The sequence below is a fragment of the Cucumis melo genome, chromosome 1 (genome assembly GCF_025177605.1).
Source record: "Cucumis melo cultivar AY chromosome 1, USDA_Cmelo_AY_1.0, whole genome shotgun sequence".
Taxonomy (NCBI): domain Eukaryota; kingdom Viridiplantae; phylum Streptophyta; class Magnoliopsida; order Cucurbitales; family Cucurbitaceae; genus Cucumis; species Cucumis melo.
This window is the reverse complement of record NC_066857.1, coordinates 37667977-37694484: the sequence shown is the minus strand read 5'-3', so window position 1 is coordinate 37694484 and position 26508 is coordinate 37667977. Positions and strand designations below refer to the sequence as shown.

At 33.5% G+C, this 26508-nt stretch overlaps 2 protein-coding genes across 2 annotated transcripts; both read left to right on the top strand.

The window, feature by feature from the left end:
• Window positions 1-5265: 5265 nt before the first annotated feature.
• On the top strand, window positions 5266-14672 carry LOC103500728 (protein ROOT HAIR DEFECTIVE 3). The gene is made up of 24 exons (XM_008464133.3): window positions 5266-5419; window positions 5506-5543; window positions 6386-6535; window positions 6809-6875; window positions 6992-7094; window positions 8388-8458; window positions 8593-8656; window positions 8738-8803; window positions 8921-8968; window positions 9058-9120; window positions 9209-9265; window positions 9682-9840; window positions 9920-9988; window positions 10094-10185; window positions 11067-11145; window positions 11429-11594; window positions 11799-11923; window positions 12041-12303; window positions 12398-12494; window positions 12604-12771; window positions 13044-13148; window positions 13544-13638; window positions 13727-13823; window positions 13995-14672. Exons 2-24 carry the CDS (start codon window positions 5540-5542, stop codon window positions 14238-14240), a joined length of 2454 nt encoding a protein of 817 aa, XP_008462355.1. The 5' UTR covers window positions 5266-5419; window positions 5506-5539; the 3' UTR covers window positions 14241-14672.
• A 6834-nt stretch (window positions 14673-21506) lies between these two features.
• LOC103500726 (protein HOTHEAD-like) lies at window positions 21507-26489 on the top strand. Its single transcript, XM_008464131.3, has 6 exons — window positions 21507-21768; window positions 22066-22429; window positions 24007-24320; window positions 24730-25115; window positions 25346-25914; window positions 26028-26489. The coding sequence occupies exons 1-6, from the start codon at window positions 21690-21692 to the stop codon at window positions 26080-26082; spliced, it is 1767 nt and encodes a 588-aa protein (XP_008462353.1). The 5' UTR covers window positions 21507-21689; the 3' UTR covers window positions 26083-26489.
• The last annotated feature ends 19 nt before the right edge of the window (window positions 26490-26508 follow it).

Sequence of the window (26508 nt, the reverse complement as noted above, 5' to 3'; positions counted from 1 at the left end):
GATTAATAACACTGGCTTGTGTATTAAATTATTATTGTTGTCAACTATTTTCTTTTTAGATTTTAAAAAAATTAAATTATTATTATTGTTTCCCATTGGTTTGTATTTTTTAATAACAAATTTTTACCAAATGAAACCTAAATCAAAAAATATTTCTGCTCTCTTACTTTTTCTTCGCTTTTATCTGTTTTTTGTTTTTTTTGTTTTTATAATAGAAATTATGGTAAATAAACGGTTAAAAATATTTATAGCAAAATTTGAAATCTATGGTTATTTGTTGGTGATAAATCTAAAATTTTTAAATATGGTAAAACAAATTTAAATATTTACAATATATAACAAAAATTTGGATTTTATAAATGATAGACTTTCTATGACTAATAAAGATATATCAGTGTATGTCATTGATAGAATCTGAAATTTTGTTATGTTTTGTAAGTATTATGTCAATTTGTCGTTTTTTACAATTCTTCTATTTTGTAAATATTTATTGTTCATTTTCCTATATTTGAAAATGCTTATCTTTAGAATTCGTTTTTAGTTTTCTTTTTCTCTCATTTTCTGAGTCTAAATTTTAACTTTTGAGTTTTATTTTGGAGGTGTTTGAATCGGAAAAGTATATATGTACATTTAAGAAGCTAATACAAAAACTTTGTTTGCGTAGCATTTATTTTTCACTCTATTAAAGTTTGAATTTATGTTTGATACACATTCGGCTCTATACTCGATCATATCAAGCGAACATTATTTTGATGGATTTGTTTTTAAATCAACTTATTGAACTTGCACCGCGAGACTTTTTTTTGTAAAAAAAAAAAACACATTTAAAATTAAATAACATTACGAGCATCATAGGTAAACCACTACACTACAAAATTTAAAAGTCCAATTCACTAATTTTCAACCCTTTCAACAATTTTATGTGGTCATATCATATTCATATTTTGTATTCGATATATATATATATATACACACACCATATATTGGTTGAGTTAGAAAGTTGTTATTAACCAACTCACCATTTTTTTTTTCCTCTTTTTGTTTGTTTGTTTCTGTAGGGTAAGGCTTCTATAAATGATTGAAGTCCATTACATCAAATATCAAAAGCCCAAAAAACAAAGAAGGCCAATCCAAATATAAGAGGTTGAAGTGAGGATGGGCTAAATTTAACAAAACTATTTTGATTGAACAATGATATTTAAGAGAATAAGAAGAAACACAAAGGCAGGCCAGGCTAAGCTCATCACTCACCCACATGCCTATCTCATTATTAGCAAATAATTAGCTTTTGCTTCAAAACATAGCAACTGAAAAATGTAGCATAAGATACCATTTTAGCCTTAGTCTTAAGGTTAGCTTTTTAATTAGCCTTAGTTTTGTGGGTAAACATATATGGAAAATTCTCCAATGAAAATTTTCCTTTTTATGTTTTATGTATTTAAAATTTTCGATAGAACTTTTCAAACCTTATGATAAAGTAGTAGGTTGAGAGAAGTAGATAGTTTCAACGTGATAACGTTCATTGTTTAAAATTTGTCGTTATTCATCCACCATTAGAAGCAACGAGTTAAACCTAATAGCTAAATCTCTCCACCCTTGTGAAAAGTTCCCTTGTTCCTCTCTAAGCCTTGATCCTCATCAAATAATTATCATGATATTTTGGGTGATGATAGGTTTTTGACAAAATATTAGAAGAGATTTGTTCCACGATAGAAAGGTTTAATGAAGCGACACACTCTAAACACTATACAAGGAGACTATGAATTTGGTTTTAAATTGTCCGTGTTAAAAAATATTTAAGTTTGAGTTTGTTAACTTCAATTAAATTTCTTATCGTATTCACTGAGTTAGAAAAATGACAAGTGATACAAAAATTTCACGAAAATATTTTTGTAATTAAGATCAATAAGAAAATTATGATGGTTACAAATCGTTGATTTTACTTTTGTGGATGGTGGGTTTTCTTTGATTTTGGATTTTTTCAAGTACATTATTGTGTATTTTCTAATTTGGTTGTTTTCATTTTTTTTTTGTTGTTGTTCTTATCATATTAGTTGGGAGGTTTTTTCCAACATTAAATTGGACCATTTTCTTTTAATCATTGGATCATGAGAGTTTTAAAATCTTTGGCTGCCCTTATTGTGTATTCTTATACTTTTCTAAAGGAAAAAAAAAACATTTCAAAAGCTTGAAAGTAACTTTTTGTTGGACCCAACAATATAAAATTATCCCCAAAACGCAAACATGAATAGTAGTACTAACCTTAAGATTCTTGCCATATATGACACTTCTCCAAAAGAGAAGAATTGTGGGTTGTGTTCATGAGCAGTAGCTTCAAAAACATCACAATTGGTGAAGTGTTTGCCTTAAACAAGTTTGGAAGTCGAGAGTAGTGTGGATCTTTTTATGCTAACACGAGCATGAATATACTCTGCATTCTCTAAAAATTGGTTGCTTGAAATATTCGAAAACTTGAAAACTCAAATTGATTAGAAGTTTCGTTATATTGTCGAAAGAAAAAAAAAAGTTCAACAAGTGACATATAATATGCATTAGCAATTAAGACCGTTCAGTCATAATTTGCCATGTGTTAAATAGTTCTTACTTTTTTTTTTTTTTATATAGAAGTGGGGAGATTTCAATCATGTATTAAATATACCCGAATCAATTTCAAAGTTCAAATGGTGGTATTAATAGACGTATGTTTCAAATTAATTTGTTGGTGGTGTAGTTTAATCGTAACTTGATTAGAAACAGTATCGAACTTTATCTTTATTTTTGTTAAGTTCTATTACTTTTTTATCATAAAGGTTTTATTTCATCCAATTACATGTAAGTATCAAACTGTAGCCATATAAATTATCACCTACTTAATAAACATTGTGAAAAAAAGTTACCGTATACATTTAATGAACTAAAAAAAATGTATATGATGTAAGGTTAATATTATTTCACAAAAGAATAACATCCTAACATTTCTTTTAAGCGTCATATGAGATAGATAATCAAGCATATGACATGTTTGTTGATAATATATATGAAATAAAAAATGCAATATTTACAGACAAAAGTATTAACTAGTCGAGTTATTATCAAGTTGCAAAAAAAAAAAAAAACAATGAATCCAATTTGAGTACTAATCGAACTAAATTAGAACAAAACTCGAAGATTATTGCATTATTTTTTGTTTAAGGTTAGTGAAGTGAGTAATCTAGCATAAATTGAACACTCATCTAAGTTTAGAGCCACTTTTGATATGATGGAATTTGATTTAAAAAACAACTATAATTTGATCTTTATTTTTCTTTTAAAAGTCGAACATTACTATTTTCAATTTATAAGAGGTTATTTTTTAAAATCACATGCGAGTATGTAAATGGCCATGACATCAGTGATTCAAATATGGTATGATGCTCAAATTACAACAATTAAATATATGAATGATCTCGAAGATCAATGATTCATAAATTACACTGGTAAGAATTAAAAAGTAGGAATGAACATCAGTCAGTTAGGGTTGGTTTTTTTATAAAACCAACCTTGAACCAACCATAGTCGGTTTAGTAGAGTGAGTAAGGGTCAATCGATCGGTTTTTGTCGGATCGGTCGAGTCGATTTGATACTTATTTTTAGAAATTATCGATTTGAAATTTTTCGAAATTGACCTCTATCGACCCTGCTCTTTTCCAACCGATCGACTCAATGTTTTGGTTAATCATACTCACCCCGATGATTACGAAATAGTTCAAATTTAAATTTTCCTCAAAAAATGAAAAGTGAATATAAAAACGAAAACAATGCGGAAGTGTGGTGGCACACGTGCGTAGTGCAGCCGGATGGACGGCTACCGGTGGCGCTCAAAAGGCGTTGAAACGATCCCACCGTCCAAACCTTTTTCTTTAGAGGAAATGGGGACCCACTGTCCTGATGGACGGCTTTGTGGACCCTCACAACACGTCGCCCACTCATCAGGTCGGGCCCGCCATGTTCATTCCCCCACCCGCTTTTACGGTTTTACCCCTTCCCTTCATAAATTCTAATTCACCTCAACCGGTGGACCCCGGGCCACCTTCCCTCCGGTCGCCGGCGGAATTCGTCAGAGCCGCCGTTTATACAAATTTAAAGTAATCCACTAATCAAAGTTCAACAAATGTGGAAGTTTGATTTGACTTTAAAATCCTTTTATATGAAAATAAAAAGAAGAAGAATACTCCACCAATCAACTTTATATAATTTAAATTCGGAGGGGATTCATTGCAAAAGTATAATAACAAAAAAATGGTAGCCTTTCAAGTATAACAATTTATCATTGATCTTGATTATATTACAATTCTTTAAACAATCTATTAATTTAGAAAAAAATAGATCTTTGTTATTTTTCGATTTGACCTAAAAAATATTTAATTTGACTAATCAATCCAAAGATTAACTATTTGGTCTCTTTACTGTATTTATAGAAAAAGGACTAAAGTGTGAAATGATATTTCTCTATTCATTTATAATTTAATAATTATAATTAATTTAGTTAACGCACATTTTAGAATTAAATATTAGTTTTTTTCGTGTAAATAAATTGAAGAACTAATAATATCCGATAAACTATGAATGATTAGATAATAAGAAACTAAATTCTATATTCACACCAACAAGAAAAATTCACCTCAAATAATTAAAAGGTGCATTGATTACAAAGGACATGACTAAGTAGAAATATTTAAAAGCACATTAAATAGAAACACAAATTCCTAAAAACAATGAATTTATATATATATATATATATAAATATAAGCGGGTAGATATGAATTATATATTATGAATAATAAAGTAAGATGTTCGATTTTTCCATATTGTATTATAATAATAGATTTCTAATTTATTTAAGTCAATATTATTAGATGTTAAAATAAACTTAATTTATATAGAACGGTCGTAGTCAAAGAGAATTTAGTTTATCGTTTAATTGACATGATCTTCCATGAAAGTGGTAGACTTGATCCTCGTTCCTATAAATATTGTACATGATGAGTAGCAATCCGATACCAATCCTCACAGTATGATATTAAAAGAAATCAATACTTAAATTTCTCATGAGGTTGGAACTAAAAAAGAAAAAAGAAATAATAATTAATTAAAAAAAAGGAATTTGACAACATCAAATGGAGTAGAGAATTAATGACGTGGCATCGAAGTAAAAAAAAAAAAAGAAAAACCTAATTAAGAATTTTATTATCAATTTTTTTTTATTTGGAGGGAGGTCCTTTGTTTGTCTAATAATTCTATTTCGGCCCTTCAAATATTTATCGCTCGCTCCTCTCGAGCTTTCAGCATTTTGGAAATCGGAACGAACAAACAGAGACAGTCAAGCCTGCTTTTCGAAGATCAACTCCCATCTCCATCTTCATCACCGACTTCCGAGAAGGTTAGACCCCCTTCTTCTTCCTGCTGAGATCTGTATTTTTCTCTCTCTTCTCAATCGATCTCATACATTATTTTCCCCTTTTACAGCTTCCAATCTGCATCAGCTTCCCCCTTCCTTCAAATGGGTACGTTTTTCTGTTTTATCTATATCCTATCCAGCTTGTGTAATCTGCATGGAGATGATCCTTTTGTACTTCCTTCAGCTTAATTTGAACGTTTTGTTTGATTTGCGTTACGTTGAAGCATCATCAGTGTAATTAATTTCGTTTTTTTTTTCTTTCAATTCAATTGGCGCGCGAGGTATAACGTATGGATATAGTTTGATTATACATTTCCTGCGCCTGTTTTTTTAATTATTGTCTATTTCTAATAGAAGGATTCGAGCTACCTCTATTAGGGCGTGATTGATTTGCTCCAAATCTGTTACGGATGATCATTCTATTCGGGAGTGTTAGATCGCTGAATTCTATACACCATCTGGTATCAAAGAGCGTAGGAGGATTCTAAAATGAGACGTTTGTGCTTTTGTATTGTCTTGTTCTCTTTATGGTCTTAGTTAATACTTCTGGCTGACGGGATTTATGGGTTTTGTGAATATTGGGTGTCTGGCTGGCAAGTTCTGTCGGTTGAGTTGAGTATAACTTTTAGATGCGTTCTGAACTGTGTGGATGCGGCCAACAGAAATGATTATTTTCAAGACTAACTTATTTAAATTTGTTGAGAAAAGAAGCTCCTCTTTGCTGTAGTCACACTTATGAAGCGAACGTGAGTTAGTTTCTTCTGGAAATTGGAGAGCATTATTGATTCTTATGTTGGTCACTCCTTCAAGAGTTCTATTTTTGGCATAATAATGATATCACAACAAAACACTTAAGTTTTTGAGCTTTGCTTGCTTGATTTATCAGTTTTTTTATAGTTTCTACAACTACAAGGTTCTAATAAGCAATATATTTTCGTATTTTGGCAGCTAAGAGCGATGAAAGTTGCTCTGTTCAGCTTATAGATGGAGATGGAGGATTCAATGTCGATGGAATTGATAACTTTATCAAAGATGTGAAATTAGGGGAATGTGGACTTTCATATGCAGTAGTGTCCATTATGGGCCCTCAAAGTAGTGGTAAGTAGTCTGCTTTCAGAAGCTTGTTGTACCAAAACAATAAATTTAAGTTCATGCTTCCTGGCTCCTGCTCGTACTTCAGTTATTTTATTTTTTTAAAGAAGTTGGTGTTCTGCTTCTGTATTTTTAACTGTGAACTTCAATTTAATTATTCAACCTTTATGTTTACTTCTGTACATTTGAATATTTGAACTCAGATTGATATCTTCCCTTCGTTTATGGTCTCTTGATAAGTTCTTATTGGCTTTTTAATATATAATATAATCTGTTTAGGGAAGAGTACGCTACTAAATAATCTGTTTGGAACCAACTTCAGAGAGATGGATGCTTTTAAAGGGAGGTAAGTTATTCTCATCTCCTGATGTCTTTGGTTTTTGTAGACAAGGAACAATCCTTCTATCTTTAGTTTATTTGGGCTCTATGGCTGAAGAGTGAAAAATTGATGTCATTTTCTAGGTCGCAAACAACTAAAGGTATATGGTTGGCTAGATGCGCCGGCATCGAGCCTTGTACACTTGTAATGGATTTGGAAGGAACTGATGGAAGAGAGCGAGGAGAGGTGCACTCCTATGCCCTTTTTGGGTTTTCATGTATTTCTTTCGCTTGTACTTTCTTTTATTTTTGCCTTTCTTCTTCTTATTATTATTTTTTTACTTTTTCACAAATGTGTTTGTCAATGTTTTGAGTTCAGTATCATTGCATGCTTCTTTTTGCCGATATTTTTTTTTTAAAAAATATTTAAAAGAATAGTATTATTCCTCGCCAAGTTTGATAAACTCATTTGATGAAGGGGGTTGTCAGCGGGGAGGGCTTCTTATTGAGACTTTAGTAGCACCTAGATGAAGATTCTGTAGTCTGAATTTTGAGAAGCTTTGGGTCATCTTTTAGAAATTTATGTTCAATCCTCTGCCAGATGGCACTCAACACCGAGGTGATTCCTAGGTACCCATCTGAGTGTATCTGGAACAAGAAGGCTTTCAAGATTCTTCATATTCATTTTTAATGACAGTCAATACCCCAGTCTAGACCGAGTCCAAAAAAGAATTCCAACTTCCATCCTTTTGTGTAAATAACTATGAATGTGGCTACGAAGTTCCGAAGACACATTTTTCGTACTTGTTTGTTATGGAAGGTCTACAGTATTTCATTTCTCCACTTTGATCTAAATTGGTGCGTTCCATGCACGATTCATGATTTACATCTCCAAGTCCTTTTAGGCTCAGGTTTTTGAAAGTTGATAAGTTCTGTAGATAGAGAAATTGGGGTGTGTTTTGCGTTTTGGGAACTTTGGAAAAGGAGAAACAAATGCACCTCGTAACCGTTTACCTTCTGTTAGACCAATTTGATTAACTAGCCACTCCCCTGCCTCCTTTCATGTACGTCTTTTTTTGCTGTTTCTTCTCACAATGTATTTTTCACATTGATCGATGAAATGCAAGTTTTATAACTAAAAAAATAAGTTTCTGTTGAAAAATTGAATGGTTCTGAATTTTAGATTTTTTTAAATTAATTATTGGTTATCAATCATTTTCTTGAATTTCTTGGTCTATCAATTCTAAATTATTTTGTAATTATAACTATTTGGTGTTTGGTGTGTAGGAATATCTCATCTCCCCCTCCTTCTGTAACCATCTTTTGATAATGAAAAATTTGTTACTTATCCAGGACACACCCACACACCCGAATGTTATATATGTATGTATGTGTGTAAATGTGTGTGTGTGTGTATGTGGATGTATGTATGTATGTACGTGTGTGCATTTATGCAAACATACTTATTTTTTTGTATCATAACAAGCTAAGATGTATACTTTGGTTGTTTCTTAATTTGCTTTGTCACATTCTTTTTTAGGACGACACTGCATTTGAGAAGCAAAGTGCCCTCTTTGCGCTTGCTGTGTCAGATATAGTGCTAATAAATATGTGAGTGTCCATTAGTTTTGTTTTTCCAATATTTGTTTTATCTTGTATGTAACATGTGTTTCCATGCGATTTTCTTCTACCAATTACTTGTTTCCACACTATCTCATTTACAAAGTTGTTAAAATTTAATTTAGGTGGTGTCACGATATTGGCCGTGAGCAGGCTGCAAATAAGCCTCTCCTCAAAACTGTATTTCAGGTATTCCCTTTAATCTGGTTGGGGTCATGGTGTATCTTTTGTAGTATTAATTTAATAAATTTCGGTTGCTGTTGTATGCAGGTCATGATGAGATTGTTCAGTCCACGTAAAACAACACTAATGTTTGTCATACGTGATAAAACAAGGGTCTGTTTATATTTCCTGGGTAGTTTATACCTTGAGCAGTTGTAGAAGAACCATATGTTGCAAGCCTTTAACTTTTCTAATTGTCTTTGTTGCTTTTGTTAATTTTTCTGTATGCAGACACCATTGGAAAATTTAGAGCCTGTTCTTAGAGAGGATGTACAGAAGGTAAATTATCGGTGCTCTTAGATGTTGTAACGCTCAGAAAGTGCTATTTTGTTCTCATTTGAATTCCTCTACATCTGTTTTGACTGCAGATTTGGGACTCTGTTCCGAAGCCATCTGCCCACAAGGATACTCCACTAAGTGAATTTTTTAATGTGAGTCCTCATTGTCTTTATGTCAAATGGATTTGTATAGGGAGGAAAAGAATTCAATGACGATCTAATATTGATTTCAAATTATCAGGTTGAAGTTGTTGCTTTATCCAGTTATGAAGAAAAGGAAGAGCAATTTAAGGAGCAGGTATATGGATTTTGTGATACTCTATAATGATCATCAGCACCAAAGGAAAATTAATCTTATTTCATTCCCCATTCAACCCAAAAAATATTGAGAGAAAATTTTGAAATATTGTCTATAAAGAACTTTCTGAAAAATTGCTGGAGCTCTGGATGTTCTATTTTATGGTGGCTGAATAGGCTTTTTTACTATTTATTTTGACTTTTCTCAGTTCTTGATATTATATTTCTACGTGTTATAGTTTTTCACGGGAATTAAATTTGCAAACCCGACCATTTTCTTCTTCCTTTTACATACTTCTGATAGGATTTAATTTTTTGTCTACTTCTGTATAGGAATGTTATGTAATGGTTAGAGGGTAGTGTTTTTGTAGCTAATTGTTCTTGACATATCTTGTGTATTATTATGTTGGAAATTAGGTGGCAAATTTGAGACAGAGATTCTTCCATTCTATTGCCCCAGGAGGGCTTGCTGGAGATCGCAGGGGAGTTGTCCCTGCTTCAGGTTTTTCTTTTAGTGCTCAGCAAATCTGGAAAGTCATTAAGGAGAACAAAGATCTTGACCTTCCAGCCCATAAGGTACAACAGTGACCAAATTCATGTTCGGAAATATATAGTCAAAGGTCCAACTTTGATCCATGGCATGGCATGTCTGCAGGTTATGGTGGCTACTGTTCGCTGTGAAGAAATTGGCAATGAGAAGTTTGCGTGGTTTGCATCAAATGAGGTTTAATTTACAGGCGTCCAATTATATCCTTGTATATTTTTATTCCCATCCTAATGCATCCTGCCGCCAAAACTTCCCATAAAATTTATTTATTTATTCAATCAGGACTGGTTGAGGTTGGAAGAAGAAGTACAATCCGGTCCAGTTCAAGGTTTTGGAAAGAAGCTAAGTTCAATCATCAATACTTGTTTATCAGAGTAAGTAGTGTCTGTGTTACAAATATTTTGATAGTTATCTAGGATGCATTCAAGTGAACAGTTGTAATCTTACATATTTATGTTCTTTTCACGCTAGCTTTTGAAGATCCTAGTAAAGTGGGGCAAAGTCATGTAAACAGAAGGTTTCCATGGCATTATGGGTTAATTTTTTCTCCTCATTATTCCTTGTCCAATTTATGGATTTGGATTATCCTCATTACGTAAAGTTGGGTAAAATCATGAATACGGAATCTCCATGCATGATTGTTAGTTGGGTCCTTAGTGGCACTCTTTTAAATGATGATTTCGCTGTGGCCTTAGAAGTGAACACTTTATCTCTTGGAAACTGCAGTTCAAATATCATGACAAGATACCCTGCTTTGGGCATTTAATGACGGTAGATTTTTGTATTTAGTTGCTAGAACTTATTTTGTTGGGTTATACCCTATTCTTGGTGTAGTTCAGTCCTTTGAGGGTTTTTTTTTTCTTTTTCTTTTTTGATTATCTGGCTTACTGGTTGCCTTTGTATTCTTTGATTTCTACTCAATGAAAGTAGGTTTCCAACCAAAAAACATTATGTCTCGATGATAAAAATCAAATCTCCATTTCCACGTCATTCCTATGTAGCTTAATTGCTTGTAATTGTTCCATTATCATATAGAAAATAGGAAGAACAATAGCAACTTTAGTCCAACAGGGTTAAAAAAAAAAATAGCAACTTTAGGTCTAGGTTTAAAAATGTGAAGGATCTTTTAGGTATTCCCTTTCTGCAACTTAGGAATGATGTTGATGTGTATAGAACTGAACTGATTAATTTTTGTACCTTGAACATTGCCATGTTAGTATATTCACCATGAGCTTTTTGTACTTTGATGATTTAGGTATGATGCAGAAGCCACATTTTTTGATGAAGGTGTGAGATCTGCAAAGAGAGCACAACTGGAAGAAAAATTGTTGCAAGTAATAATTCAAATTTTTATTTTTTAATCTGAAAGCGCATAATTTATTAGAACTTAAAAGATTGGATACAAACTATTTCCCAATTACTCTTTCATATGGTTGAGTGTTAATGTATTCTCGGGAAGTAACCTCTAGAAGGTTCCTCCAGGAGGATCGTCCTGCTGCATTTAACTTCAATGCTTTGTTTTTTCTTGAAAGCATGATTGCCATTTTACGATAACTTTCTTTGGATTTATTATCTTGATGATCATTTGTTTGTGCCATGTTTTTCCTCATTGACTAGCTTGTTCAATCAGCCTTCCATTCTCTGTTGGGACACATAAGGTCTGGGACATTTGAAAAGTTCAAAGAGGCATTTGATAAAGCTTTGAATGAAGGGGAAGGGTTTTCTTCAGCGGCCTCTAATTGTGCTCAAACTTACATGGCTATTTTTGATAAGGAATCTGCTGGTAGGTTGAATTAAAAAAACTATGCTTCTAATTGGGTTGTTTCCGTTCTGCCCCTTTCGTATGTGGAGAACAGTTAAATAGGCAACTGGTCCTCTTATGGTGTAAAATGTTTTCAGTTTTCTGAAACGTTTCCATTCTTTCTCGGGGATTAGAATGAGTCTTGTTTGTTATTCTCTAGTCTTTGCTGACTTGTTATCACTGCAGATGCTATCATTGAGCAAGCAAACTGGGACACTTCTAGAATAAGGGATAAACTTCGGCGCGATATTGATGCTCACATTGCGACTATTCGTGCTGATAAATTATCTGAACTTTCTGCTCAATTTGAGGTAAAACATATTTTATGACTCAGATACTGGACTTCTAATCTAGGTCATTACAGCATTTGGATGATTATCAAACGATTTCCTTCAGAGCGTTACTGATGATGATAATAACAATTGCAGAAAAAACTGAAGGATGCATTGTCAGGACCCGTAGAAGCTTTGCTAGATGGAGCTAATAATGAGACATGGCCAGCCATAAGAAAACTTCTTCAACGAGAGACTGAGTCTGCCATCTCTGGGCTGTCTAAAGGACTAGTGGGTTATGATATGGATGAAAAAACTAAGGAAAAAATGCTTACCCAGCTTAAGGATTATGCTAGAGGTGTAGTTGAATCAAAAACAAGGGAAGAAGCTGGAAGGGTCCTGAGTCGTATGAAGGACAGGTATCAACTTTTCATGGATGCATCTAATTTGAACATTCTTCTTTGATAGCATCCAGTATCCATTGGTATTGATATTGTTTAACATTGCAAACAGGTTTACCACCTTGTTTAGCCATGATGCGGAGTCGATGCCACGTGTATGGACAGGGAAGGAAGACATACGGGCAATCACCAAAACGGCTCGTTCTGCTGTATGACATGATATTATTAGTCTTTGTTTCCCTTTTCCCTACTATTTATACATCTTTTCATCTATGCTTTGTATTTAAATTGTATAATTTATATGTTTGTGTGCTGTAGTCCCTGAAGCTTCTCTCTGTTATGGCTGCTCTTCGTTTGGATGACGATGATTCCGGTGAGATAGACAATACTCTATCATCTTCCTTGCTGAATGTTCCAAACAGTAGCAATACAAAAGATAGGAGCATTGTGGCAACTGACCCTCTTGCCTCAAGCTCATGGGAAAAAGTAAGTATTTTAGAGTGTCTTGCTTTTCCCCCTTATTTCCATCTCTTGAAATTTTTAGTTGCGGAGAATACAAGCAAAAATGATTCACCGTCTCTTTGGGAGGTAGTGGAATTTACTAAATAACAAGTATCAATCTTTAGCAAGTTCTCTACCAGGAGTCATTGTTTTGGTCCGGAGTGATCAGTTGAACAGTGTTTCTCTCTCGTTCCGTGTTTAAACAAGCCTTTGTATTGCCTCTTAAGCTGGTTTTGACGTCTCTTTCTTGTTCACAGGTTTCACCATCACAAACGTTGATTAGTCCTGTTCAGTGCAAATCTATATGGCGGCAATTCAAGACAGAGACAGAATACACTGTTTCTCAGGCTATTGCTGCACAGGTAAATAAATGGAACTTTTTTACTATTTGGATGTCGCGTGTAATCTGTTTTTTTTACAAATTAATAAATTATGACGGCTAGAATTGCAAAGGCATTTTCAGAATCCAGTCTATGATGATTTTGGAGTTTGGCCTTTAATATTTAGTGCATACCATAGAAAATTATTTTGAATAATGAGATTGATGATTCACGACCTCATTGTGTTTGCATAAACCTAATCAAACAGCCATAGAAGTTTCTTACAAAGAAAAAGGAAATTTGTTTACCACTTCAATATTTCACACTTTGATTCTTGGTTCAGTTTTTGGGTCCGGTCTTTGTCTTTAGTCAAATCTAGTGGGTATTATTAGTTAATCAAAATTAATTATTGCGAATGCATCTCTCTCATTCTGCAGGAAGCCAGCAGACGTAATAACAACTGGTTGCCCCCGCCATGGGCAATTGTTGCGATGGTGGTTCTTGGGTTTAATGAATTTATGACCCTTTTAAGGTATGTAACATGTAACTGGTGGTATTCTCTGCATTACATAAAATGCGTGATTGTTTTCTAAGTTCTTGCTTACCCCATCTGTCGACAGAAATCCTTTATATTTGGGAGTCATTTTTGTTCTCTATTTACTCGCCAAAGCCCTGTGGGTCCAGCTAGATATTTCTGGGCAATTTAGCAATGGTCTTGTAAGTATCAAATCTAACTTTATGCTTATGTTGTGTGAGACCTTATTTTTGGTGCCTGTATTCACTGTTCAGTGTGTCATGTTCAAATTGAGAAAACCAAAACGAAAAAGAAAACAAAGTCCCATTTATTCAAGGAAATTTGACGTATGATTCTTTTTTATTTTCGACCAGCTTCCGGGACTTCTTTCGTTGTCTTCTACATTTGTTCCTACCGTCATGAATCTTCTTAAAAAATTAGCAGAAGAAGGACAAGGAGGACCACAAAGGAATGCAACTACTGAACCTCACAGCCACCCTACCGTGACAACAAAAAGCATTCGTAACAACTCTAGCAATGATTTGACATCAACGGCATCATCAGGTGTGACCGGGACAGAGACTGGTGGCGAGTACTCCAGTCGCTCAAAAGAAGAGTAAGTTGAAGGAAAGGAGGTAATTATGGATTAATTTCTTCCATTGTTGACCCTTTGGTGGCGTCACCAAAAAATATAATTCATGTTTGTTAACACTATTGGGAAGAATGTAAGAAGAGGAAAAAAAAAAGGCTGAAGTTCAGGCTTTAATTTTTGTGCTGAGAACCTCATGCTGTGGTTTGGGGTTTTGATAAGGGAAAGCCCCTTTATAATGGGTTTTCATATATCAGTATAGTGTTGTTCACTTCATTCTCTGACCCTTTTGGGTTTGAATAGACTAAGAATGTTTTTGTCTTTTTTTCTTTTTTCCTATATTATTGTTTGATTATCTGCTTTTTCTTTTTGCCTTTGATTTTGTCTTGTGAAAGAAGTTGTAACATTGACTGTGGGTATATCTTTTATCCTTAATTTATAGTCTCAGACGTCTCTCTCCTCATTTGTGCGTGTCATCCATCCTTGTATCGTTCCTATTTTATTGGATGTCCCCAAAGGGTTGGTATTATGATATCAATATTCTATGTGTTCATTTGGCTGGGCATTATGATTATCTGTCTAACCCTACTCTTTAGTCTTTTTTGGATAATTATTTAATTATTTTTAGTTTTAATATTAATTTTGTTTCAATTCTTTTTATTATACTTTTCACAGTTTATATAAACAAAAGCTTGAACCTCAAATTTTAGTAACAAAATTTAATTTTTGTAAACTACTTCCGTTTTAATTTTCAACTTGATTTTTAATATATAGAGAACATTAGAAGAAAGAAAAAAGAAGAAGGTAAAACTAAAGGTAAATTCATAGGAAGTTGAGAGTGTACCCAACTCCGTCGTAGGGTCCAGAATCAATGGCTACCGTTCACCAACTCAATTCTGTTAGTGCTGCTGAAATAAATGATTACAATGGAGATTTAATAATTATGAGGTCCAACTATAATATCTGCACTTACAGTTGCTATAAAAATTAAAACATCGAGTTAATGAGAGAAGCTTCCCTAAGTTTTCAAACACATGAAAGATCAATGGTATCCATGACTTTGTTAGTTCATCGTATCATTTTAGTTATCAAGTTATAGGTTAAAAGATATTAAAAATAGTAAAACATCTAACATAAAATTAAAATAGTAGTGATAATAAAAGAGGTAAATGAGTAAATATATATATATATATATATATATATATATATATATATATATATGGCAGATTACCTTGTCACCTAAAATGTTACCTTGTCACCTAAAATGTGATGGATCAACTACTTTGTTAGTTACCCAAGAATCAAGATTAGTGCTTAATATAGAAATCAAAATGGAAAAAGGCAAAATCTAGTGGACATGCACTATGGGAAGAATCAAGATTAAGTCTTTACCAAACACGTTGCGTTCCCGCTGCCTTACATTTTCTGTGGAAGAGGTTAAAATATGACTTTGGGCTAATGGCTAATGGCTACCATTAATTGAAGAGAGATGTCTTCTTCTTGTGAGCTCAATTTCTGTGCTTTTATGACCTTTTTGATGGCCAACCATTAATTAAGGAGGCATGGAAGCAATGTAAAATCTTATCTTTAATACCAACTTTAAATATAGAAAAGGGGCTGTATGGAAGAGACTTTCTCTTCCACTTTTCCAAATTTTAAATTCCAACCCAAATGATTATATAAATATTCTTTCAATTTTCCATCTCAACCACCTAGCTAGACAAACACTGAAATCTGAACCATTAGGCTATGAACCTCATTGAATGCTTTATTCAATTGAGAAGCTCCTAGAAGAGTATGATACTTCATCCATACTCTTCCTAGTTGAAAAAATGTTATACCCAAAAAGAAAAATCTATACTAGTGATTTCAAACCCTTCTGACCTACGGAAAGACCAACACAGCCCTCTAAGAAGGACACTGGAAAATGATTGTTTCTTGATCTTTGAATTTTCTTCTTAGACTATATTTAGGTATTAGTAGAATATTAAGTGTATATATCAGTTATTGTTTAGAGACTTTGCGAGTTTAACTCTAGAGTCAAGATTAAGAGAGTCCAAATACCTCAATTTTCTCAGAATTTTTCATTATTTGACTTCAAAGTTTATCTGATCAATAAAAAGGTGGAAGAAAAAAAGTGGACCACTGTTCCAAAGAATTCAATCCAATGGCATAGGCTCACAACTATTTAAAGAAGTACAAAAGAAAAATAGTATTTATAAAAATTGACCGAGCAATTGCTCTCAAAAGATTTATTTAGCTTATGTAGAAAGCAAACAAACAAAGAAAAAGAACAGTTTGATGATGTATTTAATGTTCAAACCCCAGCCATAGTTTTGTAAATTAAATGTTATGAAAGCAAGAAACAAACAAACATGTATGGGTCAATTCAACAGTGAATATCACCACCAATCAAATTTCTATCGTAGCAAATCCCCCAAATGGTGGTAGGCTATTCTTCAACACCGTATTTCCAATACAATATTCTATGGTTCATGTTTGTACTGAGGTCCTCTGATCTACTTAATGGCAGTTCTACGAGGGAAATTTTAACACGTAGGAATAACTACTATCTTTGATTAAATAGGCAAAAATACTATAAATGAACAAAGCACAAGTGGTTGATGTTTTAATGGTATAATATTTGACAGTGTTCTTTTCCTGTTTGATCATCCCACTTTCTAAGAACTCAAATTTTAAGCAACATTATGAGAAATTTTCCACCAAAAGCATGGCGATGCACAAAGGTTTTCTTTGATGCTTATTAATGAATGATGCAGAAGATCTAGTTGAATGCCTATCATCATTGATTTCTTGACCTATGAAATATGGTCCATAAACATCAGGAGTTTTTTGGAGTAGGAACGATCTAAACTATAATAACCACTCTCTTGCTATCGTGAATTAATGTACTCCTTCATTAGTTATAGTCAACATTATTTCAAAACTCCCATTTGCTAAGTTATTTAGTATTTACTATAATTTTTACTATTTCATATTGAATCTTATTTTTCTCTTTGCTACAATGTTCACTATTTTCTTCTCAAGCTACAATAGTTTACGCTTCGAACGTATATTATTGTAACTCAAAATTAAAATAGCCTACACCCTAAAGACAAACTTTATAATAACCCAACCATATTAACCTGATTGTAATAACCAACTTCTTGTCGCCCCCAGGTCTTCTTAGATTTTGGTTTCCAAACAGGCCACGTTTATTTTCAGGAAGGTGCAATTATTGCAATTGCTTTGTTGTGAGGTGGGAGATGACATTTTTCATCAGTTGGGTGAAAGTTATTTAATGGAATTCAACAACTTTCTTTGCTTTTGCGCTTACATTCTATATGGATGGTGTGGGATGAAATAACCTAAGTTAATTGACTTAAGTCACCTATTTGAGTATAACTTATTACTAAGACACCAATTGAGTTCAAAGGTCAACGGTTCAATTTCCCAGCCCATAAGAGTTGAACTAAAAAGAAATGGAAATTTAAGATGGGTCAATTAAAAATAGTAACAGAAAGTATAAAGGGAATAAGCTTGGAATTAAGATAGTTTCTATATAGGATTTAACTTCTATAAGCTCTTTTCATGACTAAAAATAATAATAATAAGTTCAACTTCTATAGTTAAAGTATGTACAAGGTTGGTTCCTGACTCCGTCACAAGAAATAGAATATAAAAATATTCTATAAAATTGTGGAAGGTTAAGATCAAGCGGTATGAATTACTACCACCTATGAATTTACAGCTATACAGCGGATTTTCATGTGCAGTGTGGATGGGATTTAAATGAGACAGGCTAGCTCTGTTTGTCAAAATAAATGCAACTCACAAGTTGAAGAAACTGGTTTTTCTTTTTCTTTTCCTTGGGAGTTCAGATGAAAGATGGGTAATGAACAGTGGATTCTTTTAACCTTTAACAAGCTTTGAAGAAACAATCTCCAGATTCCATAATGATATTCTTCAAAAGAATTTGAAAAACCGAAGCATTTTCATCTAATATGTTTGAGACAGTTTTATAACAGCAATGAAAAAATAGTAGTTCAAAACGACAAGCTCCAAAGCAGGAAAAAGGAAAAATAAAGATAAAAACTAGGTCTATAAAAGAACTCCAATTAATAAAAATATCCTGAAAATTAAAGCATAATCAATAAACAATACAGAATGAGAGACCATTGAAAGACTACACTATTGTTTTTTAATGTCACCTCTTGTGGAACAAACTGTCCGTATTGAATGTTAGTACAAAACGAATCCAAAATGGGTTCTAACTTCTATATGTTCCCTTATCTATAGAAATTTAGACACTCGAGAAAGAATCCAGAGAGCATCGACCATTTATTCCTACATTAACAGTTTTCTACAAAGGGTTAGGTGTATTTATTTAAAATTTCAATGAATACCCTTCCCAAGAACATTGAAGAATGGTTATATAAAGCACATTGAGGTGGTGGTCCTTAAAAAGCGTTCTTAGGAAGTGCGGCATTTAAGACTTTCTGTGGTTTCTTTGGTTTGAAAGAAACTAAAGAGTTTGTTTAAAGAAAAATACCTCCTCAAGTTGAAGTGTCCTTCACACACCTTCGTCAATATTGTGTTTCTAATCAATATAAATTGAGATGTGTTCATGTATTAGCAATCTTTGGCTGGGTTCCCTCCCACCAGGACCTCTAGTTTATAATCCTTTTGTGTTACAAAAAATATGGCATTTTTTTCAGAGTTGGACCAGATATAATGGTAATACGTACCTTTAATTAAGAGCTGTTAGGACCCATTTGTAGTGCAGACAGTTTGAAATGTGCCACCTAAAATGGGGAAAGCTTGAACTGAAATGTTATATTTGGCTTGCATTGAAATAGATTTCAAATGCTTTTAGGTCTGTTGGGACGTAGAAGACAAAAGAACAAAAAACAAACTCGATTACTCTACATTTCCATTGTAGGACATCAAGTTTTTTTCTGAAAAAATAGGAATAATAATAAATGACCCATCATAGATAACTTACTACTTACCACAATTAAAATGTCAACTATTTATTTTTTCTAAAAAGTTATTTGATGGTTTTCAAATATAACAAATTTTTAGTATCCAATCACTAGGAAATACTAAAATTTTGTTATATTTATAAGTATTTTCAACCGTTTTATTATTTAAATAATTTTTCAATACACATTTTCTTACCTCTTTCAAGCATTCCCTTCTAGCCAAAATCATAATGATTGTAATAAAAATAATACCTAATAAATGGTAAGGGTTGTAGGAAAAATAATATGTGATGTCATGTGTTGAACATAGGGATTTCCTTTTTCTCTGAAAAAAGAATCCTTGTTTGGGAGCAAAATGGAAGACGGGATTAGGTGGGAAAAAATTTCACTGACCTTGCCCGCACCATCACCTGTCCCTACTTCGATCTATGTATATGTCAATTTGGACCATTTGAGACTTCATATTTGAATTTAATGTATACTTTGTTTAATGACTAAGATGTTTGATATGTTAGAATTCTAAATTAAATAATATCGGTGAGTATTTGAGTATATCAATACGTGACCTTCCATTGAGAATAAATGAAAGGTTACCTATGCACATGCACACACAAATAGGCATGTGCATGCATAAACATAAAATAAACCCAATCAGATAAAATGTTACCTGTAAAGAAACGTAACGGGAAAAAAAAAAAAGCAATCAAGTAAATATTACCCAAGTCTTCATCATTGACTACCAAAGAAAATTTTCATTGGGAATTAGCCATTTGAATGAAGGTCTTTTTCTTTTCTCAAAAGAAATCATTGTATTAAATTGATTTATACAAAAAAAAAAAGGTGGACAATAATTTTTCGCAGAGAGTCGTGCCTTACAAAATTTTGAAAAATGTAGTTGGGATGAAAAATTAAATGGAAGGTAGGAATAATGACGGTAAATCCATTCCTGCCTCCTCGCTTCGCCGGAGAACATCCCTAATTGTAAACTGTATATTTCCTCCCAAGAATGAAAAAGATGAAAGAAAAAAGAGAGAGAGGCAAGAAACGTTTAGAAATTCAGTACCCACCCCACCAAAACATCCATGAGAAGAGTTGAAAGGAAGATCCGACTAACAATCTGAACTTACAGGATTGAGTAAAGATCATCCATCTGCACCCTTTGTCAGGTATGCCCGTGAAATTTATTTTCTCAACTAATCCAACTTTCAGTATCTATAATCCAAGTGGAAGCAACTAATTTGGCAAGATAGTCCAATGCCTCTCTTCTCAGGAAGGAAAAAAAAAGGCTTAATTCGCTACAATACCATTTTTTGGTTCAGTATTTGAAAATGTTTTAGAAAACATTAACTGGTAATAAAAACTAAAAAGCTCTTGAAAAAGAATCGGTGACCAGGAATAGGAACTAAATTTAGGATTTATTAAGAGGGACTAAAACTAGACATTTGTAAATATAGTAACAAAAACTGAATGAGAGTGAAAATACGTGGATCAAAATGATATTTTAACCCAAAAGTTTGAAGAAGGTAAAACGCTTATCGATCAAAATGTTCACCTCCAATTAATCATGATTACGATAGAAAAAAAATGACTGGATTTATAAATTTAAAGATTTCTTAAATTTTAAATTCAGTTAATTTATATAAATTTCAATTTAGGTTAACGGATCGCTAAAGGTGTACATTTTCTTTATCCAACAAATCTCTCATAGAAAAGTCGTCAAGGATCAGTTTTATTCTTCCAATGTTAATGAATTTAGTATGAGTTCAATACGATTAAATTAAGCTGTTTCCTTCTAACAATATGAGAATGAGACATAATAAATAAATAAATAAAACGAGTGATTTCTTGTTTTCTATTGTCATTAATGTCAAGAGGCTCTAACTTCTTAAACAAAAGATATTTTGTTCCATAAACTGATATAACCAACACTTCACTCTTCAAGAACCCAATTTCCTCTCTTCAGCTTAGCCTTTTCTGCCCCACAACATATCGCCTACGGCTATTATTCTGAAGATTATAGAATATGAATATCATAATGGCTTTCCCTCAAATCACTTAAACTAGTAGACCATATCAACTGGTAGCTACCAAAGCAATAAATATACGTACCCATACAGTTAAATAGAAGACCGGTGAATGAGCTGTCTTCTAGTATTGATGAAAGGCCATGATCAAATCACATAAGACCTCATCCAACGATCCACGAACAGCCATCCAAAACTCCAACTGCAACATTGAATTCATCATTAAATAAGCATATATACAGTAGTTACACTGGAAGTCTTTTTTTTTCTCTGTCATTTTCTTTTTCATTACCAGATGGATGTGTTATATTGGTGTTTGATTTCAACACATAATTTTCTTGGGGTTTGTTTCTGAGTATAAATCTGTGACCCACACATAAATCAAGACCAACCAGGAGAGGCCACATACAGGTTTTTGAAGAAGCAGCTTCCTTTGTTACTGAGACTGGCTTTTTCCTTTTCTGCAAATCAATGGCGTTGGTTGGGACAGTCAAGCTCTTTCTCTTCCTTGTTCTCTTCACCCTCTTACACCTCCTCTCTTCTTGTCAAGGTTGGTTCTTCTGATACCTTCCATTATAATGCAGCTACTTCATACAAAATTCTGTTTCCATTCATTTCTCATAAAAAAGAAAAAAATAGACGAAATCTATTATAGTTGAGGTTCAACTTTCTAGGATTAGAAAGGATCGAATCACTGGTTTCTGAGTTTTTCTCATCTTCTTTGCCCTACAATATCCACACACAAGAAATAAACACAGAATTTTGAGCTATTTATCTTCAGAAAAATAACCTGGTTATTCTTCCCATTATTAACAAGCAAAAGAAATCAAAAACTGTGCAAGTGCAGGTAGGGAAAACTGGATGAAATCGCGGTACCCGTTCATCAAGCGCGCAAGCTCGTTCTATCGTGATAGCCATGAAAGAAAGGGTGGTTACGATTACATAATCGTCGGCGGTGGTACCGCCGGTTGTCCATTGGCGGCGACATTATCACAAAACTTCAGCGTGCTGCTACTAGAAAGAGGCGGCGTTCCTTTCACGAATGCGAACGTGTCTTTCCTTCGAAATTTCCATATTGGCCTGGCCGACACTTCCCCGACGTCGGCTTCTCAGGCCTTCGCTTCGACGGATGGAGTTATCAATGCGAGAGCTAGGGTATTGGGTGGTGGTTCCGCCATTAATGCAGGCTTCTATACACGAGCAAGCACAAGGTTCTTCCATTTCAATTTCCCACCATCTTTTGAATTTTCTTTCTTTTAAATCCATTTTTTATTTTTAACCCTAACAATTTTAAATTTAAACTTTCGGTTTGAAAAAATAAATAAATAAAACAATAATAAATCCTTCTTTTTTTTTTTTTTTTCCTTTGGTCAATCTTCTGTTAATTTGGTTAGATTTTAACTCAAAAGTTGAATTTAATACTTTCTTTTTTTTTTTTTAGATTTTTTACTTTCTACCTTTTTTAATTAATTATTAAGTTTCAAAAGTGAATTTAGTTAAAAACGTCATCAATGTTGTGAATTAGTTAGGTTAAGTTTAATTTAGTGGAACTTTAAATAAAACCACTTTTGTGTGTATATATATATATATATATATATATATATATATATATTTTGGTTGCTAAGATTAAAATTTTAATTCAACTTTCCAAATGGTAAGTTATATGCATATCGGCTAAATTTGACAAAATATTTATAAAATATAGTAAAATTTCATATATCATCAATGATAGACACTAATATGTTTTTATCAGTCATATTGATAGAAGTCTATTAGTATTTATCGTTCAACATTTTGCTACACGTTATAAATGTTTTCGGTAGTTTCACAATTTGAAATAATTTTGAAAACAAATTTAACAAGTTAGAGTTTGGTTTCTTTTATTATAAATATAATTATTATTTTCTCAAATGATAAGACTACTTTCTCCTCTCACTATGATTTGTTCCTTTCCCACTTATATTTGAAGATAAATTTTGGTTTTCCTTTTCTTATATTTTTTTAAAACAAATACAATAAATTAGAGGTTGGTAAAAAAAGAAAAAAAAAACTCAATAATTTAAAAAAGTAGGTATTATTGTGACCAATTTGGAGGTGGTCTATTTAAGAACAAAATTCACTTGCCCCTCCCAACAACCCATGTTTAATATCTATCCTTATTATCATTATTATATAGTTCAATAATTATAACGTCGAGTATCGACCAACAGACCTTTTAAATTGTAATTAGTGATTTTTTCGTCCACTCAATTTTAATAACGATGGAGATATAAATATATAATCACGGAGACTTTGGTCAAGTGAGTGAAGTTAATAAGTCATAAGCTAATAAATTTATGTTTGGGCCCTCATGTGTTAAAGATGAAATTTTGTGATAAACGGAGAAAAAAAAGGTAAATATATAGTTATTCGATAATGGTAAAAAATAGTAATGGATAGAAATCAAAGAGAATTTGAAGGTATTAATAGGAGTGATCAATGGTCGGTCGAAGTCGGTTTTTCGACCAAACTCTAATTGACCACAAGTTCATATAGGAATAGTCAAATCGATCATGACCACTATTTCCAACAAAATCAATGATCGAGTTTTTGTTGGTCGGTCGGTCGGTTTTGTCTCATCGATCGAGTCTCACCCTTCCAACCCAAACCGACCGACTAAGTGTTGTCCATTTCTTCGATTGACCGACAATCGTTTCGATTTTTCAACCAACCGTGTTCACCGTTATGTATTAAAATTATAGAGGATAGGTATCGAGATAAAGACGTCTAATAATTATGGGTTCTTTAGGTTCATAAAGAAAGTGGGGTGGGACGAGAAGTTGGTGAACGAATCATACTCATGGGTGGAGAACCGTATAGTTCACCGGCCGAAGCTTGCCGATTGGCAGAAGGCTTTCACCGACAGCCTATTGGACGTGGGAATTTCGCCGTTCAACGGCTTTACCTACGATCATCTCTACGGCACCAAAGTCGGTGGCACCATTTTCGACCGCTTCGGCCGCCGTCACACCACCGCCGAGCTCTTAGCTTCTGGGAATCCGGATAAGCTTACGGTTCTAGTTCATGCAACTGTTCAACGACTCATATTTGACACCACTGACGGTTCGTTTGCTTCTTTCTCTTACATTCAGCATCTTCGTGAATTTTGTTTTTGCCTGTTCGTTCCCTAAAGCATTGAGTTTTGCGGATTCCACGTTCGTTACTTTGCCTAATTGGTTGAGAAATCATGGTGAAATTGTAGAGACTTACGAGATGAATGTGAATTATGAATGTTCGTCGATTTTTGGATAAATACAATAAGGTAGGGAAACCGCCAAACATTAGCCCGCTACGTAATCTTTTAATAAGACAATCAGTGTGCTACTGCTGCGAAAAGATGTTGAACTAATGTAGATATGTAAATACCTTCTGATTTTTGAAGTGTAATGACTAGATTGGCACAATCTTGAAAGTTCTGACACCTGTTAAGGAACTTTGTTCTAATCAAATATTTACAATTCTGAATGTTCAGGTAAGAAACCGAAGGCGATTGGAGTTGTTTTCAAGGATGACATTGGTAATCAGCACGAAGTTTTTCTATCAAGCAATCGGCAGAGTGAAGTTATAATGTCCAGTGGAGCAATCGGGACTCCACAAATGCTCTTGCTCAGTGGCATTGGTCCTAGAGCTGATCTTGAAAAGTGGAATATATCCATGGTGCTTGACAATGATTTTGTTGGGAAAGACATGGCTGATAATCCCCTGAACTCCATTTTTGTTCCTAGCAACAGACCAGTTAAGCAGTCACTTATACAAGCAGTTGGAATCACGAAGCGTGGTGTTTATATTGAATCTAGCAGTGGATTTGGTCAGTCGGGGGAAAGTATTCACTGCCATCATGGTTTGATGTCGGCTGAGGTAAATTAAATATCACATATTTACTTATAAAAGATAATAATACGGAGAGAACTTAAGAGAATTGTCTTTAAATTTTAGAGTTACCAATCTTTCATTTGAGTTAGTTGCTTTTTCAGATAAACTTTCGAGTTGAACTCAGTTATCTTTGCACACGAGCAAAGTAGATTTGATTTTCAAATATGTAGAAAGATATAGATTCTGTATGGTACTTAATCGAGTGGTTTAACCAGATTGGGCAGCTATCCACCATTCCTCCGAAACAAAGAACGCCTGAAGCCATTCAAGCTTACATCAAAAGTAAACGAGACTTGCCGCATGAGGCATTTAAAGGAGGTTTCGTTCTAGAAAAAATAGCGAATCCAATCTCAAGGGGACAACTGAGCTTGATCAACACTAATGTTGACGACAATCCTGCTGTAACCTTCAACTATTTTGGTCATCCATATGATCTTCACCGTTGTGTTGAAGGGATTCGCATGGTTACAAAGATCGTGGAGTCTAAATGCTTCACAAATTTCACACAATGTGATAAGGAGACATTAGACAAGCTGCTTAACATTAGTGTAAAGGCCAACATCAACCTCATACCCAAGCATACCAATGACACCAAGTCCTTGGAGCAGTTTTGCAAAGACACTGTGATCACAATCTGGCATTATCATGGAGGGTGTCTAGTGGACAAGGTGGTGAGCCATGACCTTAAAGTTCTCGGTGTAACTAGACTGCGCATTGTTGACGGGTCGACATTCAGTGAGTCCCCAGGCACCAATCCTCAAGCTACTGTTATGATGATGGGAAGGTATTCTTATGAACATCTGTTTGTGAGCCGTTACTCTCTTCTAAAGAAGAAAGATGAAAAACAGCAACTAACTACAACTGGATGCCCTTTTTTTTGTGTGTGTGTGTATGCAGGTACATGGGCCTGAAAATCTTGATGGATAGATTGGGAAAGAAAGCTGGAACATAGGAAGCATTAAGACTACAAAGAATTACAAGCAATGTTAGTTGTTAGTGGAAGAGTGACCTGGGTGCTTGATTCTTAAAGAACAGTGGGCATACAGAACTCTGGCTTGGCCTGGAAATTACAAATTTTTTTAATATGAAAAGTATTCTTTATATTTAGTCTTTCAGCTACTTGGCTACTATTTGTTTTGTATTATTTTAATAGTTAATGAGTTATTCTTTTAAAGCACTGAAAAAGAAAAAAAAAACGAGAAAGAGAAGAAGAAAGAGACCGGTCTGAACTAGACTTGTTCTTCTTGTTTGAGCTAGACTATAGTGATTGTGTATCTACAGTTATGTATGTATCTTGTGATCTTGATAGTGAACAGAATAACTTTTAATTGGAATATTTAACTTGTTTGCTTTATTCAATTAATTCTTTATCTATTTC